At 40.5% G+C, this 20047-nt stretch overlaps 1 protein-coding gene across 3 annotated transcripts in view; it reads right to left on the bottom strand.

Moving 5' to 3' along the window:
* ACSS3 (acyl-CoA synthetase short-chain family member 3) overlaps positions 1-20047 on the bottom strand; it is a 237747-nt gene that overhangs the window by 112616 nt on the left and 105084 nt on the right. For all 3 annotated transcript variants that reach the window (XM_019514799.1, XM_019514798.1, XM_019514797.1), the window contains one exon: positions 17605-17708. In XM_019514799.1, coding sequence (XP_019370344.1) covers positions 17605-17708 — 104 coding nt within the window. The remainder of the gene's footprint in view (positions 1-17604; positions 17709-20047) is intronic.

Here is a 20047-nt window from a genome sequence, read left to right as displayed (position 1 = left end):
GGGTGAGGCTATTAGGGGGTGGAGGAGGCCTCATAGGGGACCCCGGTGCCAGAGAGGGCGCAGCATTGGCGGGGTGCACTGACCCCAAGCCCCAGAGAGGGCGCAGAGCAAGACAGGGCTGCAGAGAGCTCAGGGAGGACAAGGGGGCCAAATTATCACAAGGCCCAGACCAGACAATGTCAGTACCATCGGCGAGGCTTGGGCTGCAGTGCAGGAGCTGCAGATAGCGCCCCCTGGCATCAAGGCAGTAAATGGGCAGCCTCCTGCTAATTAACATCAATTAATCAATTAACAACAAGGCATGGCAAGCGAGAAGACGGGGATTGGCCCATAACGGGTGGGCAGGGTTACCAGTAGACGGACCCCAAAGAGGCACGCCTGTTACATATGGGCATGTAAAGCATGTAGCAGCATGCTGCCTTGATCTTGAGTGGAATCTCTAGGTACTACCCACAAGACAAATCAGCTTGGCCTTAGACTGGTCAAGTTATTTAAAGAAGTCACTACTGGCACCTTTATAACATCCATCCTGGTGCAGCTAACCATAATATGATTACTTCCATCATTTCTTGCAAGTATACAGAAGCTATGGGAAAGCCTGAGACCAGTTAAACATATATTAAAAGCTGAAATGTGTTTGTCAAATAAAACTTTGTTTCTCTAGAGTTACAAATTTTGTGAATGTACTCAAATTCCATGTCTCACTCTCTGCTTCACATTTAAACACAAGATACAAACAACTCCTTTAGTTTATTTTCCTATTGCCTAAAGGCATCAACAGTCACAACACACTTATTATTATAAGTGTGTGCTTCATTTATGAAAGGCATTGAAAAATTATTCTACTGCTATATTCAATTAATAAATAAAAATATGTGTAATTCTCTCAAGATTTCTGGCTTTTCTCTCACACTTCACTGTTGGGTGATACATATTCATATGGTATGCAATGTCACTTTGCATATGTATACATGCACAGGCTCTGAGGTTTCAAAGCACATCCAAAAAAAGATAAACATAAGAAATAATAAAGAACAAAGTGTTTTGGGAAGAGTTTTGGTACCCTATGGAAAAGGCTGAGAGCAAAAGGGTGGGTTAGGAGCAGAATTTGTTCAGTTAGTATCATATTCATAAAGCAGAAGTATGCAAAAAGAATTTGCAAGTGCCTTGCTTTCTCTGCCACTGAGTGTTAATTTATACAGTATATTTGATAAACAGCCTACTTCAGAGTCAATGCAAGATATTTAGACAGAAAGAGTGGGAAATGTTTTCTGTCTTATTTGAGGATATCAGATACTAGGTTTAAAGATGCAGGAAATAACAGTGTGTGTGGGATTATAAAATATATTTTTGTGCTTTAATTGAATCCCCATTTTATTCTCTTCCTGTTGTAACACTACAACTGATACATGATGAAATACTTAATGAACACAAATGGTGTTATAAAAAGTAATTACATATCTCAGTGCTAACCATTTACTGTTAAGTCATTTTAAGAATCATTTATATATTGTATGTATAGTAATACTATAAAGATGGAAAAGAATGATAAGATTATTACACTGCATTTTAGGTTAATGTATCTGCAGCAGGGATTAACATTTTATAAACTCTCTCTCTTTCCCTCCCCTTCATCAGGTCTGCCTCAAATCTTGCAAAGGATTATTCTTTCCATAAACTAGATTCATGAAGCTTAACTCAAAGCTTCCTGTTCTCAAATCATCAGTAAAATCATCTACTTTACACTAATGAGGACTCTCTTCTTTGAACTAGGAAAAAAAAGACAGTTGCCAAGCAACAAGAATGACATCAGCAATGGGTAACATTTTCACACAAATATATAAACTGGGGGTGCTGTCACATCTCTCGCTCACACAGCATTATATTTAACTCAATGTTTCATAACCCCCCCTCAATTCTTCTATCTAGTGCATCCTAAAAATAGCTCAGAGATGAACTCCATGACTGAAAATGATTTTTACAATTCCTTTGTTTCCAGTCATCAAAACTGCATAAGCAAAATTAAAAAGGGAGAAACATTTATAATGTTTATTCACATTACTGCAGTCCCTTGGCTGTATGTGAAATGAAAACTGGAAGTGATTTAGATTAAAAACAATAGAGAAACTGAAGTCAGATGGAAACAGAAAAGCTTAATATATGCAAAGCTGATATAAAATGTCAGTGTAAGTGAGACAGAATGGATAAAATATATTAGAATACTGAATTATACAGAAGTGGTGACCACTGCAGGGAAAATGACGCAGCCACTATGAGAACAGAAAATCAGTAAACTGGTACAATTTAGAGAATAGAGGCAATATACGTTTTACTGGAACAAACTCCAAGTATTCATGCCCAGCAACCATGAACAAATGTTTATCATTTCTAAATAGAAAAGCAAAAGGGATAAGAGGCTTTTTCCAGCCACCGCCTATTTTCTCTCAAGTCAGTGAACCTGTGCCATCTTTGCCACCTGGAGCACTTCCCAGAATGCAGAAGAGAACTGATAGCATACCAGTAAATAGCTGAAATACTCCGGGGATGAAACATCTTTGGAGAATAGACAAGCCTCATATCCAGCAAGATGATGTGAAGGACCAGAAAGTGACTGCCATGGAACAACTAGTATGACAAAACTGTGTAGCTGTAACAATTAATTCCAGCTGAGAAGGGCATCTTACAGAACAAATATAATCAATACAATATTCTTCAATGCCCAGTAGAGAATTCTGAAAAAAGGTAAAAGAAAAAAAGACATTTATGCAGGAAAAAAATTCCTATTCTAGTTAAATTAAATGGACCAGATGCAGCTTAAATAATGGACTAAAATCCTCTGCATCAGAGAAAAAGCCTAAGAAATCCAATGAGGAAGAAAGATTAGAAGAGAAAGGTAGATAAAGATGATCCTGAACAAGTACAGGTGTCAGAAAGAACAGGGAGTCATAGTAGCCATTGGCTAGGTACAGAAATTCAAGAAGTCCAAGGCAGAATCTATTTAAATTATGTGGTTTTCTGTAAGCAACACAGTTTAGATCAGTAGTGAACAGAACACCCTTTGGTGGGTGGAGGGAGAGGGGACGCAAATCTTAGACCTGGTTCTACAATTTTTAAGCCAGTCTGTGCGTGCCAAACTTCTGCTCCGTTACAGGTATAGACAAGTTTTGTGTGACAAACTTCTGTTCTGTTATGGGTATAGACTGGTTTCTGATCATTTATACTGGTAAAAGTGTAATGTTTGTACCCAAGCAATTTAACTAAGGCATGCTACCAGCCAAAATACACGAAGGAGATGTTATGCTTTATTAACAAGGACACAGATAAAACATTGCCACATTTTTAAATGAAGGCTATGCAAATAATTGACTTCTCGATTTAGTGCCCAATTCGGAGTAAGGATTTGAACCAAGGTCTCCCACCTCTCGGGAGAGTACTCTGGCCATCAGATTATAGTTAGTGTTCTCAATCTCTTACTGAAGTTATTCTACATGGCATCCATTTATCAGCAAGTAATTGTGGATATTGCAGCTATTCTACTGACTGGTGGTGCATTTTCTCTTGTAGCTGTAAAGACCAACGTTAGACTTGCAAGTTCTGCCACATTTGACACAGGTGTATGTGGCATTAGGAGCTACTGTACTGAGAGACTGTTTCCTTTGGTCACTTTTCTATTGTAATTTGAGTGACTATTTCTTGTCATGATGTTGGAGTCCCTGACTGAGAAGGGAACACCACTTTGTCCTGCCTCCTGCTCAGGTCTCTCAAAGGTTTGGGTCAATTCCAAAAGCCTTCATATCTTACTTGTAGATGCTTTTGAAGCACAGTTTTGGGTGCCCTACACTCTTCTCTCCCCATCTGCAATTTGCCCATACACAATGCCCTTCAGGATGCGTCCATCTTCCATTCTGCGAAGATAGCCAAGCTATCGTAAACGCCACTGTTTGAGTAGTGCAGTGATGGTTGGTAGCTTGGCTTTGGCGATGACCTCTCTGTTGGTGATTCTGTCTTGCCACTTGATGTCAAGGGTATGCCATAGACAGCATAGATGGAAGCTGTGTGGCTTCTTTTCATGATATGCATATGTTGACCATGTCTCACTGCTATACATAAGGACACTGAGAATGCAGGGTTTGTACACAAGCAGCTTCGTTTTGATTGTGAGTTTTGTATCGTTCCTGACTCACTTACTGAAAGTGGTAGCTGCCTTTCCAATGTACACATTTAGCTCTTCATCCAGTGATAGGCTGTTGCTCAGAGGTGTGTTGTCAAGGCTGGCAAACACCCTGTACTAGAACCACAATTTTCCTGGTGCTGATTCTCAGGGCAAGCATAGGAGAGGCAATTCATGAGTATTTGTAGTTGGCCTTCTTCGTAAGCAGTGAGTGCAACACCATCAGCAAAAAAGGAGCTCCCTAATAAGTATCTCACTTTTGTCTTGGCCTCTAGACATGATAGATTGTAGAGTCTGATCTTGTGTGAAGGTATATACCTTCCTCCACACCATCAAAAGCATAGTACAGCAGCATAGAAAAGAAGATCCCAAAGAGAGTGGGTGCCAGATCCCAACCCTACTTCACTCCACTCTTCATCTCAGACCTGTTAGAGGTTGATCCATCAAAGATGAGTATTTATAGTTGGCCTTCTTCATGGGCAGTGAGTGCAGCATCATCAGCAAAAAAGAAGCTTTGCCATGACTGTTTTCATGGAAGGAGTGCATCATGCTAGTAATCTTGGGGGCATCCAGTCTTTACCAGGACTTTGATCAAACCTGCTCTGCTAACAGTGTCAGAGGCTTTCGTTGGGTCAACAAATGTTAGGTACAGTGGCTTATTTTGTTCTCTGCAGCTTTCTTGCAGTTGGTGTAAGGAAAATATCATGTCCACTGTTCATCTCCCTGCTCTGAATCTACACTGTGATTCTGAGTAGACACAGTCAGCAAGTTGTTGCAAGCATTTCAAGATGACTTTGGCAAAAGCTATGCCTGTGACGCTGAAGAGAAAGATGTCCCTATACTTGTTGCAGTCACCCTTGTCTCCCTTGTTCTCATAGAAGGTGATGATGTTTGCGTCACACATGCCTTGGGGTACTTGGCCTTCCTTCCAGCAGCACACTAGGAGATGATGAAGATGTGGTAGCAGGCTAGCCTTCCTGCACTTGAGAATCTCAGCTGGGATGCCATCCTCCCCTGGTGCTTTTCCGCTTGCTAGACAGTCTATGGCCTCGCTAAGTTCTTCGCGGTTCTTTGTCTAACTGTGCCAGTACACTTAAGACTTGGAAGTTGATCCAGTGCCTCTTCTGAAATGTCTATTTCATGGCAGTAAAGCTCTAAATACTGTTTGACCCAGCATGACATCTGCTTATTCTTGTTAGTGATTTTTACTTTGCCATCTCAAGACTTCAAGGGGGTGGACTCCAGTGACAGCTGGGCCAAGAGCTTTCTTCAGGCTGCCATACATAACTCACAACTGTCCTGTGTCTGAGGCAAACTGTATCCCTTGCCATAGTTCAGTCCAGTACTGGTTTGTGCAGGATCTCGCTTTCTTCTGTACTACTGCCCTGGAGTGGACTAAAGGCAGTCATCCAAGAAACAGCTACGGAAGTATTTGGGGAAAAAAAATGTAAATTCTTTTTGGTTTGAGGCACACTTGGAAGAGATGCTACTACTTGTTGAAGCCAAGAACACAGCCTACCTGAAACACAACCAAAATCCAACAGAAAATTCCAAGTCAAGATGAAGTTATTTGATTCTGTATATAAACAAAATGATTCACGCAGGGTCTAGCAGGGTGTTCTGTATGAGTGACCTACCTACCTACCAAAAACATGATTTTTCATTCTCTTTATCTGATCCAATATATATTTAAGTATTTTATTAAAAAAAGGAAAACAGCATCAGTAGGAAATAGACAGAGTAACATCAAAGCACTGTATAACCTGATAGAAAGATCTCTCTCCTGGGACAGAGATACGGGACAGAAAAAACACAAAAAAGAATGTTCCAGCTCTATTAAAATGCAATGGTATGTTACCCCTATAGTTATCTCACTTGCTGTAACATAAAAGTTACCAGAGCTACCAATCCCAGAGCTCAAGGAATAAACTGAACACCAGGATTTTGAAAAGAGCTCCACATTCAAGACAACTGCACAGACAGATGCACTACAAAATTTTGGTTTTGTTCTTTTTTTCTCTGAAACAAGCTTCTCAGAAGCATCTTTTTGTGTAAAGTTCCATACTTGTCCTAGCTATGCCTGTGACCATGCTGTGTGGGTCTACTTGCTCTTTCAACAGGATTTAAGGGTTTATTTTTTAGATGAAGATGACAATTTACCTCTTCTATCCCTGAAAGAATGTCTCAGAAAAGTTCAGCTTTGCAACTCATTCTGTTCGGTGCCCCATGTATTCCATTATTCCAGTTGTGAATTCTACCAAAAGTTGTGCTCCAGTGTCTCGGCTTTAATCTTACATGACTCCAAACTTCATGGTTAAAAAGAAAACCTTGAAAAGGTCAACTGAGTGATACCTAGGTTTAACCGAAAATAGCCAGTTGAAGGTATATGTTCTCTCGTTCATCCCAGTTTGGGCCTGAAAGGCTTTAATAATTCCACAACTATATAATTTACCTGTACTGAGGGAGTCAACTGACTTCATGGCTCATTATAATCTACCCTAACCTTCCCTTCTAAAGTCTTGATTCCAAAGGTGTTTAACAATTCTCTCTCCTTTTTAATGGTCTTGGTGTTTTTAACTCATTTCAATGAAGTTATATTTGTTTTTGCTTCAAACTTAAACTGAATACAGGCAGTCCTCGACTTACGACTTTTCAATTTATGACAAATGGCACTTAAGACGTTTATAAATTGACACCCTGTTTCAACCTTCCAATGTGGGTTTCAACTTTACCATGCTGGAAACAGCTGCGTCCGGCTGAAAACTCTTATGTGGTGGAAGGGGAAGGGGAAGGGGGAGGGGAGGGAAGGGGTGCGGAGGGAGGCAGATCAAGGCTCCCCACAGTGAGGGAGGGGCTGGGGCTGGGGCCCCCATGGTGAGGGAGGGGCTGGGGCCGCTCATCCAGGAGGTGATGGGGGAGGGTGTGTGCTCCCAATTCGGCATGGGGCAGGATGGTCAGGGCTGCACCGGGAGCAGGGGCTATGCCCTCCCACCGCTCGCCCAGCCAAGACAGGACAGGTGCTGCACAGAGCCATCATGCTGCCCCCGGATGAGCAGCACACAGCTGTGGATGCTGGGTCCCCACTCCTGGATCAGGCGCATCTCCATCCCATGCCCACCCTGCCCCAGCAGGGCACGGGGGTGGGCTGTGTGCCTCCGACTCAGGGCGGGCCGGGGTGGGCAGTGGAGTGGAGGCTATGGGGGGCTGCAGCCACCCAAAAATTTGCCGTAATCCCCCATAGGCTCCGCTGCCTGGCCAGAGCACAGCCCCAGCCCCGCCTTGATCCAGGAGAACATGCCTCCCCTATGCCCTGCTGCCGCTCACCCAGTTGGGGCAAGGCAGGCATGGGATGGAGCCACAGCTCATCCAAGAGTGGGGGCGGCCCCAGCTGGACAAGCAGTAGGAGGTCATAGCCCTCACTCCCAGCATAGACCCTGTGCAGATTCAGGGGCACCCCCCCACCCCATGCCCTTCAGGACAAGCAGCCCCAGCCTCTCGCTCACTGTGAGGGGGGTCCTTAATCTGCCCCCCACCACCTCTTACCTTCCCCCTCCCCTCCCACCAGACCAACCTTACCAGCTGGATGCATAGGCAAATTAATGCATGGGCCAGCAGGGCCCAGGGACTCCTGCCAAACAGTGGCCTCTGGATGCCTAGGTTTCCCCCTGGATGACTGGGGACCCCCTGATACCTGGGTTCAGTGTAGCCAGGTATATGATTATTACTCTTCAATTCTGACCCAGTTCTCAATCCCTCACTGGCGAGTTACAATGAGCAATATAAAACAAATAATAATAAGATTTATTTGCATATCATACTCAGGGAAATATGCATGCAAATAAAATCATCTTCTTATTTATTTTATATTGCTCACTACCGTTACTCAGCAGTGAATGAGTGAGGACTGGGTCACACATACCCACAGTGGCAGCACCAGAAAGTGAAGAGCCCCTCTCCCTGATGAAGCCCAACTCCTGAGGAGGTGGGGGGCAGCTCCCCCTCCCTGAATCTTCTTCTTTCCCAGGACCCCCCAAAAAATCTGCCTCTGCCCCTAGCACATTATTAAAGCATAAAGTTTATTTTTAGCTGGAGAAAAATATGTCTGGTTTTGATGTCTTGATGATACCCCCCTACCATCTGTACCCTCTTTTCCAAATTCTGCCCATGGCTAAATCCAGCTATATGCTTCATCTTTTCTGGTATGCTTGGGAGCAGAAGGTTCTGGGACAGGTTGCATGTGCCAGAGACCTAAGGGGAACCTGAGCCTGGAAAACAACATAAAAACCCCATCCTCACAAATTATCATAATCAAAAGTAATTCATTAACAGGCATAATATTAATGAATAGTTCAACAATTAACATTGGGGAAAACCGTGTTTATAGAATCCTAGTGCAATTACTTCCCAGTCTGTGACTGATGCTCCTAGGTGCTACTGCAATATAAATAAGAATGAGTTTTTATAAAGACAATAGGAAGGAATGTGCCATGGTACCAGGGTTTTGCCACAGAATTTTGAGTGTTTCTAGTAGGGAATTCTGTCCCATTGCGTTTCAGAGTACCTAAGGTACCAGTTACATTATGAATATTGTGCCTACCTTCTGATCGACCTTACTGCAACAAGCATTAAGATTTCTGTCTTGATACCAACTGCTCAAACTGCTTTTATGTACTTTATTTGACAGAGCTCATTTCCACAAAAGCACGGGTCAAGGATATGTACTATTCTTTTCCACACTATCTGTTAATGACCTACAGACTGATGGCTTGTCTACATGAAAACACTCAGAAAAAATTAAAGGCAAATTGACTAAAGAAATGTGCATAATTTTATGATTATTAAAACCATATACAGGTGTTCTTGTGACCTGTCCCTTTAGTTGAAGGAAGGTTAGGTTACAGTAATAGACAACAACTTTACCACTGAATGAAAGCATTCATAGAATTTTAAACAAAAGCATGTGATTTTCTTTAGATCAAGCTTGCTGAATTTTCATCTTTGGTGGATTCACCCCAGCTTTCCCAAGTGTCCCTATAGAGACAAAGTGCTGATACTGCGTTTGTACTTGGTGAGGTCCCTCTGAGACACAAACAGGCCTCCTTTTATTTCTTATAATTAACATAAAAAAATCTTAGGTGCTAAACCTTTTCTTTTGCAGACAGAAGAAACACTGTGGAATTTCATGTTATTTCTTTGTGCTACACACACTGCATAACTAATATCTCCATGCAGAGGAGGATGCTTAATGCAAGCTTTCACAACCTTCACTGGTTCAATTACCCCACCGCCCCCTCACTGCTATAACAATTGTATTTTCCTACTAAATTTCAAGATTGAGCTCTGGGTAGGGGTAAACCATTCTTAGAGAGTTTCCTTACATAACTATGCCAAAGAAATAGAGCTATCCTTGAAGAACTTCATAACTCAGGTACTATTCTTGATTTCTTTTTTAATAAATTTGTTTAATGTTTTTTTCTCCCAAAGGATCTTAATAATTCTTATTTGGAATACTGAACTAGAATTACCTGGGAGTGATATACTATCTTTTACAACATCAGTATACTAGGCTCAAAATGTTATTTTCTATTTCAAATCAGTTAGACATAAGAAAACTGCAAAAAGTATGTATACATAACAGGAAATTTAGTCTTGATTTATGGGAACTTCTGACTCACAGATTTGTTCCACTCCAGCAGAACTTTCAGAGGGTAATCATGGAGAAATACATTCCTGTAAAAGAGGACTCCCTCAAGGATTCATCTTTTCTGTATTTCATTCCATGCTTGCACGGTCCCATTAGCGTTCAATGTGTTACTGATACCCAGGTTACAAAATGCCTTACCTTGTATTTCGTAGAAACTGGCCTGTGAGTAATGAACTGGTGGAAACTCAGTCTAAGAATAACAGTAGTGAACCAGGCAGATTCAAGGAACAAACAGAAGACAAAGATTACCAGTATATGTGCCCGTGTAACTCAGTCTAAAGTCTACCATCTATTACTCAAATTTGCAGTTTACTGACACTTGATACTATAATCCACTGATGGATGCTGGTGAATATCCTAGCTTCTATTTCTTTTGAATGCAGACCTTACTGTAATGGTTTGAACTCTGATATTACATTACTACAAGATGCTCTCTCTCTGACTATGCTTTACATAATGTTGGAAACTGAAAGATATGGCAGCTGTAAGTGTGTGACACCCAATATTCAACCTGCAGTTGCTGAGCTTGGAGAGTATAGTACCAATATTGACCTATAATGTCTTAGGCAAGATTCCAGCCATTTTTCTCCATATAACATTACTATACTTGCTACCAGCAGGTACAAGGCTTCACTCTGTACTGGTTTTGAAGAGTAGGAGCTGGTCATAGGAAGGGGCTGGAAGGGACTCCACAAGATCATCTAGTTCAGTCCTGCTCAAGACAAGATCATCCCTGACTAAACAATCTCAGGCAAGTGTTTGTCCAACCTGCTCTTGACAATTCGAGGGATGGAGGTTTGCAACTTCTCAAAGTAACCTGTTCCAGTGCTTCATTACCCTCATAGTAAAAAAACTCCCCTTAATCTAAAACCAAAATTTCCATTCTGCAGCATGAGGCCATTGCTTCTAGTTCTGTCCCCTATGGCCATAGAGGCAAACCCATCTCTGTCCTCTCTATACATCACCCTTCCGGTATTTTAAAACCTATCAAATTCTCCTGCAGTCTTCTCCAGACTAAACAATGACAGGGGCTTTCCACAAGAGTCTTTCTTTGATTTCCCTCGGGAAATTCACTTCCCACAAGACTCTAAAACAAAGCCAATCTGTTAGCCATGTGAACACTTGGCAAACCAGAGTCTTTTCCCAGACATTTACAGTACACTGAGGGCTGCGATGTGTACAATAGAGCTTGAAAAATGTGGCTGCAGAGATTTTTTTTTAGCTGTCTGTTTCTTTGTTTAATAATCCCATTTTGACTTTGGAGAGGCTACTGCGTTTATCTATTTTCATTCATTCATTCATTCATTGTCAACATATGGCAAAGCCTAGACACTTTCTACGTATTTTAATGTTTTAAGTAAGTATACAAACTGAAGTATCTATTTTGTTTTTACTTTTTCTCTCTCTCCTTTCATACTTTCCTATTTCTATTTTTCTTCTGCCTCTCAGGGTTAGACTTCCCTTAGATTCATTTCCTATCCCTCATAACAGTTCAAATGCTTCTCAACTCAGTGTACCTAATTTCTTGCCTCATCTTTCCCTTCCATATTCACAATTCAAGCCAGGAGGATAGAAAGTCTCCCCACGCCCTCCAAAAATTGCTAGTCTCATTATTGCCACTTCCTGCCTCCCCCCTCACAATTTTAATCTCAGATAAGAGAAAGCAAGGGGAAAAATGATTAAGCTACAGTTGCACAGGTAAGCCTGACACTATTTGGTCTGGAATCACAATGCCACTTCCTCCCACAGTGTCTCTCACAAGAAGTTTCCTCTGGCACAGGTGTGCCTGGGAACAGTACTTAAAAAAACATTAGATCCTGAAATCAGCTGGTAAATGGGCAAAAGATGCCAAAACAGCTCAAATTAGGACCCTCATGCATCTAAAAGCAAGAGATGGCAGAGTAGACAGCCCTGGGCTGTGTTTGACCCAGTGCATGCCACTTTGACATGCTTTGCACGACTCTTTTTTCAGGATTTTTTTTTTTTGCTACCAGGAAATTTGCCACACACAGTTTAACCTGCAACACGTGTGGTTTGTGGTACCACAAAGAGGTTTGCAGCACCACAAACCACACATGCCTGCACGTCTGGATCTAGCCACAGGGACTAGGGGTCAAAGGGAAAAATTGCCTAGTTGGATTACCAGCACTGAGGATTACACATTGTTCTGGAAGGACAGGTATGGGGAAAAGGGAGGAAACATTGCCCTGTTTATCAAGAACATATATATTTGCTTGAAGAGCCAAGTGGGGGGAACGAGTGGCAGATCTGTGGCATATTTGATAAAGGGGGTGTAAGGGAGCCTTACTGAGGATGGCGGAACCTGGATTTTTCATATAGGGATGGTTTGCAACCTGTTTAAATTTGCAATGGGTTGCCAAATTAAGAACAAAGTAAAAACTGCACATGATTGCTGCAGCTTTTACTTCACAGGGCACTGCTTCTCCACTCGGCTGGAACAGTCCTCCACAGCTGAATGGAAAAGTGATACCCATTAAAAAAATGTTGCAGCAAACAGCTGGAGCATCTCAGTGGTCCCACACAGCCTATGACGGTCTACATCCCAGATAGTTCAGAAACCCTTATCTTTGCAATGGCATAAGGAACCTAACTGCGTGAAGAATCCACTTCTGCTATAAAGACTACAGGATTCAAAAGCAGTAGGATGAGGCATACTTCAAGTTAGAAACAAATATATCTAAAATATATATGCTAGTAAATGGGAATTTTTATTTCCTCAGTCTCTGTTGGAAGAAAAGTACAGCAAAAATATAAAATCCATCGAGTTCTAAATGTAAAGAATGACTTTCTGTTTCAGAAAGTTTAGGAGATAGCTAGGGAGGTCATTTATTTTGGACACTGTTCTGGCTAAAAAGGAAGAATTGTTTGCAAACATGAAGATATTAGAAAATTTGGGAGAAAACAATAATGATCTAATAGAATTCATGATTCTAACAAAGAGGCATGACAACAGAAAAATAAAGAAGATTTCAACTTACTTAGAGAAACAGTCCCATAAAAGGCATCTTAAAGGGTGAGAAAAGGGTGAGAGGGGAGTCCAGGAAGGCTGACAAATGCAATCTGACACCAAGAAAAAAAGAGAAATATAAACAAAGAGGAGGAAATGATGCAGATTATAGGTTAAACACATATTGGAGAACTGATTTAAATCAACAGAATCTGACCAAATTCCCTGGGGGTGCTAAAAAAGTGGTTTAAGAAATCTCAGATTATCATCCACCTGGGAAGTTACCGGAATTAAATTATATAGCAATCAATTCATAAATATCTGGAGGATGAAGGGGTGATCAATAGCAGCTAGAATGGATTGGTTTAGAGCAAGTCGTGCCAAACTTGATTGCCTTCTCTAACAGGCTAACTAATTTGATAGATAAGGAGAATGCAGTAAACATACAATACCTAAACTAATACTTTTTAAACAGTCCCATATTCTACTCTCATATGTAAGCTAGAAAAATGTGGACTAGATAGAATTACCAGCAATAGGTTGATCCATGATTGGTTAAATGAATGCAAGAAGAGAAAAACTATAAATAGATTGATGTGAAACATGCAGAAAGTCTCAACCAGCATGCTGCAGGGATCTATTCTGGATCCAGTGCTGTTAGCATTATTATTAATTACTTGAATGCAAGGATAGAAAGTATATTAATCTATTCTGAAAACAACACAGAAGTGAAAGAGGTTGCAAACACTTTGGAGGATTGAATTACAACTCAAAAGGATATTAATAAATTGAAGAGCTGAGCTACAGACATCAAAGTGAAATTCAAGACAGACAAGTATAATGTGCTACGCATTGGGAACAAAAACTAAACTCATCATTACAGAATTGAGGATAAATGGCTTGACAGTAATGTAGCCAACTGAATATTACAAGTTCAATGTGATACTGTTGCAAAAAAAAGCAAATTAAATTTTGAATTGCTTTACCAAAGCATTGCATGAAAGACAGGAAATAAAAGTACCAATATGCTCAACACTGGTTAGATGCAAGCTGGAGCAACATGCCCATTTTAGGAACCATATTTTAAGGAGAATATAGGCAACTGGAATGTAGCTGGAATGAATGCTGTATGAGGAAAGGCTGAAGTAACTAGGTACAGAAGTGAAAGACGTTGCAAACACTTTGGAGGTTGCAAACACTTAGTCACCTTCTCTAGTTTGGAGAGAAGGTGACTAAGTAGGGATGTGATAAGTTTTCATCCTAAAAAAGAAGAAAAACTGTTCTCCCATGTCAAAGATAGGACAAAAACAATGGGTTTAAACTGCAGCAGGGCAGTTATAGACGAAATCTCTGAGAAACTTTCTAACCAAAAGAACAGTAAGATAATTCATTGAATAAGCTGCATACAGAAATTGCTAGATCTCCTTCACTGGACGTTTTCAAGAAAAAGCTGGATAGATAGGGATAGTTCAGAGACAGAAAACAATGTGATATATTCAGGACTCTGAGCTAAATGACTTTCTAGATACTAGGGGTATGCAAAGTGAGCTGTATACTGTTTGGATTCAGCATGATTTTGGGGACAGTGATTCGATTTGTTGATTCGGATTACTGTCCTGATTTGATTAGGCTGAAACCGAATCTCAAGATTCGATGCTGATTCGGAGAATCAGTGATTCAGCTATAGACAGAGCTTTAAATGTTTTTTCTACATACATCGAGGTACCAGGCGTGGCTCATGAATGATGAAATGGTGGGGCAGATGGAGTATCCCAGCCCCCCCCCCAACCCCCGACTGCTTGGCAGCAGACCCAGAAGTGGCCGGAAGTACTGGTCTATTGCCAGGTCTGCCACCAAGCACGCCAGGAACACCCCACCCCGTGCCTTCCTGGCTCAGTGATTGGCTGTGGGGGGACCCCCCAGACCCAGGAGGCACTAGTCGCCAAGCTGGGGGGTGGGGGAAGGGGAGGGCCCCCTATATGCTCCACAGTGGACCCAAAAGTGGGCAAGAATGCTTCTGATCCACTTCTGAGTCTGCTACTGAGCACACTGGGGACCCCCCAGCACTCCTGTGCGACGCTCCATCTGCCCCATCATCTCAGCGTTCATGAGCCCTCTGGTACCTTGAAGCATGTAGAAAAAACATATAAAGCTGTGTCTATGGCCAAATTGTCAAATCTCTCCAAATTGATTCAAAGGGTTCTGACTCGATTTGGAGATTTATTAAAGAGTCTCATGATTTGATTCAGATTTGGAGATTTGGCCACCAAATCAAGCTGAATAGAATCAGCAGCCAAAGCTTTGCACAGCCCTACTAGATATCTTCCAACCCTAAGATACTTTGATTTACCCCTGGGATCCATCTGGGAAGCAACAAGCAACAGCTAACCAGAATCTTTCATTAATGGGCTGTTATCTTTCATTAAAAAGAAAAAACTGAGCCAAAAGTATCCTTGATGGCTTTAGACAAATCTCCTGCCGAGCCTCAAAACTGGTTCAAAGGGTGGAAACTATAAGTATTTGATTAAAAAGGTATAATGATGGAGGGGGAGGGGGCTGTATTTAACATGACAAGTCAAAGGGAACTAGATTAAAGACCACCATATGAACACACAGAAGGAAGCCTGGCTTTCAACAGAATAAGAGTTTCTTCTTGTAACTTAAGTCCTTCCACATATTGCATCATTACTGGTCTGTGAGCATTTTCTTCTGCAGCTCCTACCATTGGGACTAGTTGTCCTGGTCTCTCTGCCTAGTCAATTCTTTGTCTATTTTTAAACCTAACCAAAAAGGTATTTTTTCTTCCAACCTTCAGACAGAAGGACCACAAAATAATCTTTAATGTTACTGAATTTGTAACATGCTTTACAGATATATGTATGAAAATTGGTAAAAAAACAAGACTGTCTTTTATATTGCTTTGTCATTAGTAATGAACTGAAACAGCTTTTTTAAGTCCAGATACTGTGGCATGCTGAGTATCCACAACCCCCTATGAACACAAAAGACTCAGAATTCTAACTAACAGCAACTTACAAGATGCAGACCCAAAAAACTGAACGGTTCCCAAAAGGCTAGACTGTCAGTAGTTCATCATTACTATGAAACTGTATACCTCTTTGCTACTCTTACACATGTATTTTGAAACACAGGGGTATAAGACCTTTCTAGTACCTGTTTATTTACAGCAGTGAAACAGCATTTCCTAAGATATGCTGTCCTGCTCCAAATCTCAGACTGTCTAACATACTTGAAGGGATCTCTGGAGGAGATAAAATAATAACAAATGTAATGTAATTAAGTCTTATTACTATAGGAATCAGTAGGGTTTCACAACTATGCCAATCCACTTATTAAAATGTTCTTCGAAGTGACAGAGAAGCACAGGATTGTAATCAAATTTCTCTAAACTTTAGAAAATCACAACAGAACACATTCTCATGAAGCTCAGTCTCCTACAAGGGACCTCACAGGTTTGTCCTCAGATCTTAGTGAGCTTTGTCCTTAAGCCTGATATACTAGTTGCATACAACTGTACCAGTTACACCGATACCCATCAAAAGTGACAATTAGTCTTAATTTTATTTTATAAATTTCTCCCCCAGTATTATCAAGGTTGCAAAGAGTGGGGGGGAGGGGCAATATGAATATTATAACACTGATTTTTATCATCTTACGGGTAACTGCTGTCATTCTAATGCCAATTTCACACCAGTACTGAACTCTTCATATAAATAAGCTTCAAGTCCATTAAGACTTATTTTATTATATATATGTTAAATCAGGACTAAGGAAGACTACCTATGCTATGAAACTGTTGTTTTTAAAGTATGCTTTTTGTCTCACGCCCAATCCAATCCCCATTTTGAAAATGGCAAAAGGCTTTCTCCCACTGACACCTGTGAAGCTCTCTCTAATCCAACAGTGACAGACAGACAAGGTACAATATTAGAACAAAGCAAGTATAAGGCTTTTCTAATGTGCTTATTCATCTCTTCAATCTTTTTAATATACAAAACGGATGAAGTCTTGACAATGGTGATATTATAAGAAGAAGATGCTATTCACAGTAAGGAAAACAAACTGTTCAGCAAAGCCTAGAGGCAGAGACAAGTAAAATTTGTGAAACAATGTTGCACACGCTTTGGTGCTTTGATTCTTTTCCATTGTGATCTTATGGTCTAATCTAGTTCTTCTGAAATAAATGACAGTCATTCTATGGGAATGGTTTTAAATGAGAATTTGGTTGGGTCCATGTAGAGTAAGAACAGACTGAGGAGTATACTATGCACTATATCTTACAGTTTTTTTAAAAGACTGCAGAGCATGTAATGCAAATCTTAAAAAAATTCTAAAATATCAAATTTTGTGTGAGAAAATATGTTCAAACGTACCAAAAATAATTACACATAGAAAATGTAACATGATGATAATGATGTTAAACTTTTTAAATATGGGTGTCAGAAAAGAAGCTGAATTTTTGGCATTTGTGTGAAAATATGTGGAAATCATCATCTATATGTAGATAAGTCACTGCTTCAGTCCCATTCAATATGGCTACGTACAGACAGTCAAAAAGTCAGAGGTTAACTCGAGTCAACCTTTACAGGTTAGTCTAAGCTGTGTAGACTGAACCAAGAAGCAAGTGATTAGTAATAGTAACCTGATCCATTAGTAATAACTGCTTTTCAGATTCAGGCTTCACCTCCACAAAGCTCACTGGAAAAAAGACTTGTTTAAGCAGTGATACAAAATACTCACCAGTTTGCCACCAGTGATCCAGGACTGGAACCTTGAAGACTTTTTTTGACCATTCTAAAGTCTCCACATCACAGTGCTCACCAGCTACAAATAATGCTCTCAACCTAAACAAAAGTAGAGGTGCATGTGTTAATTCATGACAAGGGAAAGACGAGCACCAATGGAACTATTTCTCTATAAACTTAAAAAACATGTGTTGCATGCTCAAGATGTTGAGGGTGAGAAGTTGTGTCTCCTGTAGTATCATCAGGAGATGATACTTCCGAAGTATCTTCAGAAGATATTGTCTCCCCTGAAGTATCATCTTACTGAATTGTGATTAAAGTCCCAGGGAGATTAATATATTGTACTATTTAAAATATTGCAGAAAAGAAGCCTCATTTTTGAAAATGTGAAAGTTTACATATACAAGAACCAGCACAATAGTATATCGAAGGAAATAATACTTTAATGTAAAAACTGTTACTTTTAAAATATGTACAGTACAAAAACTGGGAACATTATCAATAGACACAAAAAATAAGGGTAGAAAAAAAAAGGGCAGAAAAAGGTACCAGAGCTAATAATAAAAGAAAAACCATTACACAGAAATTAACCTATTTTATGGAGGCCTGTACCCTCTTTATAGTGTTCCATTATAAGATTGATTTTTAATAATTTTCTAACTTTAAGTCACCCTTCCCTGTGGCACTTGAAAACAGGATTTATAAACAACTACTGAAGCTAAATCCATTCCAACACAACAAGTATTTATGAATAATCTTTAAGCAGATCTAAGTTCTATATGTATGCAATAAAAATGCAATACTTTAAAAAATGTTAAATTTTGTAACATGAGTGTGCTACAAATCTGTCTAAGGCAACTTACCAATATCCATACAATAATATAACATATACAAAAGATAACATACAGTATTAGGTACCTGACTTGCAACCAGTATATGCCCATTGACCACTTAGTTTCTGTTATATGTGCTTGATACTACAGCATGTGTTTGATTCAGTTTTTGATGGTTCTTATGTAGCAAGATTCCACAGAAGTAGACACACCTTTTGACAGCAATGACAGATGCTATTTGTATTTTTTTAACTGATTAAATTAGACGGTGCTATATAACTGGGTATTAAACCGACAGAGTCTTTAACATCATCGTGCTTTACCATATGCTTTGTCACAATTTATCATCCCTCATTAGGCATTACAAATTCATCTCATTCCCCTTTCAGTATGGTAAGATCATGAAGACAAACTGAAAAGAAGGCTTTTTTTTTCTTTTAAGCACATATAGTTCAAAAAATTATTTAGGCTCCAAAATATAGAACCAAGTTAATTAGTGCAAACTATTTCTGAGTCTTTTAATGCTCAAAGAAGTAACTTCATTTATAAGCAGAGTCCCACTGACCTGTCATAAATTATGATAATTTCTAATTTCCTTGTGAATAATCATAGAAATGAAGGACTGGAAGGGACCTGTAAGATCATCAATTCCAGTCCCCTGCCATGGGCGGGAAGTTATTGGGCTCAAACGAGCTCAACAAGGTGCTTATCCGGCCTCATCTTTAACACGTCCAAGGATGGTGATTGCACCACCTCTGCTGGGAGTGTGTTCCAGATTCTGGTAACCCTTACAGAGAAAAAGTTTTTTCTTATGTCCAGCCTAAATTTTCCCTCTGTTAGCTTGTGCCCATTGGCCCTCATCCTCCCTCAAGGTGCCTTTCTGAAGAGTTGCTCCCCTAGATCTTGATGCTTACCTCTAACATACTTGTAGGCAGCTATCAAGTAACCTCAAAGTCTTCTCTTATTCAGACTGAACAGGCCCAGTTCCCAGAGTCTGTCCTCATAGGGCTTATTCTCCAGGCCCCTAATCACGTGGGTGGCCCTTCTTTGTACCCTCTCAAGCTTATCCACATCCTTCCTGAAGTGTGGTGCCCAGAACTGAACACAGTACTCCAGCTGCAACCTCACCAACACTGAACAGAGAGGGAGAAGCACCTCTCTGGATCTACTGGCAACACATCGACTGATGCACGCCAGGGTTCTACTTGCCCTGCTGGTGACCTCATCACACTGTTGCTGCTCATGTTCATCTTCTGGTTGATTGTGACCCCCAGGTCCCATTCAGGTGCTGTGCCAGCCAGTGGACCACTACCCATCATGTAGTTATGGTGAAGGTTCTTCCTACCCAGGTGAAGAACCCTACACTTCTCCCTGTTAAACCTCATCTAATTCCATTTGCCCATAAAACCAGTAAAAAACCATAACGTACAAACCTCTTTTCATTTGCATGCTTTTATACCCCATATCTCTCCATGGATACCAAGTACGTAGGAACAAAGGCCTAAGAGGTAGCTTGGCCCATCAAGTCCATTTTCCTGCATTTGAAGTCAACTATGTATCCAAAGAGTCCTAATAATTGTTTACTCTAATTCCTCATACACAACA

Source organism: Gavialis gangeticus, unplaced genomic scaffold (assembly GCF_001723915.1).
Source record: "Gavialis gangeticus isolate Ggan-Ray unplaced genomic scaffold, GavGan_comp1, whole genome shotgun sequence".
Classification (NCBI taxonomy): Eukaryota; Metazoa; Chordata; order Crocodylia; family Gavialidae; genus Gavialis; species Gavialis gangeticus.
This window is presented reverse-complemented; position numbering and strand designations above follow the sequence as displayed.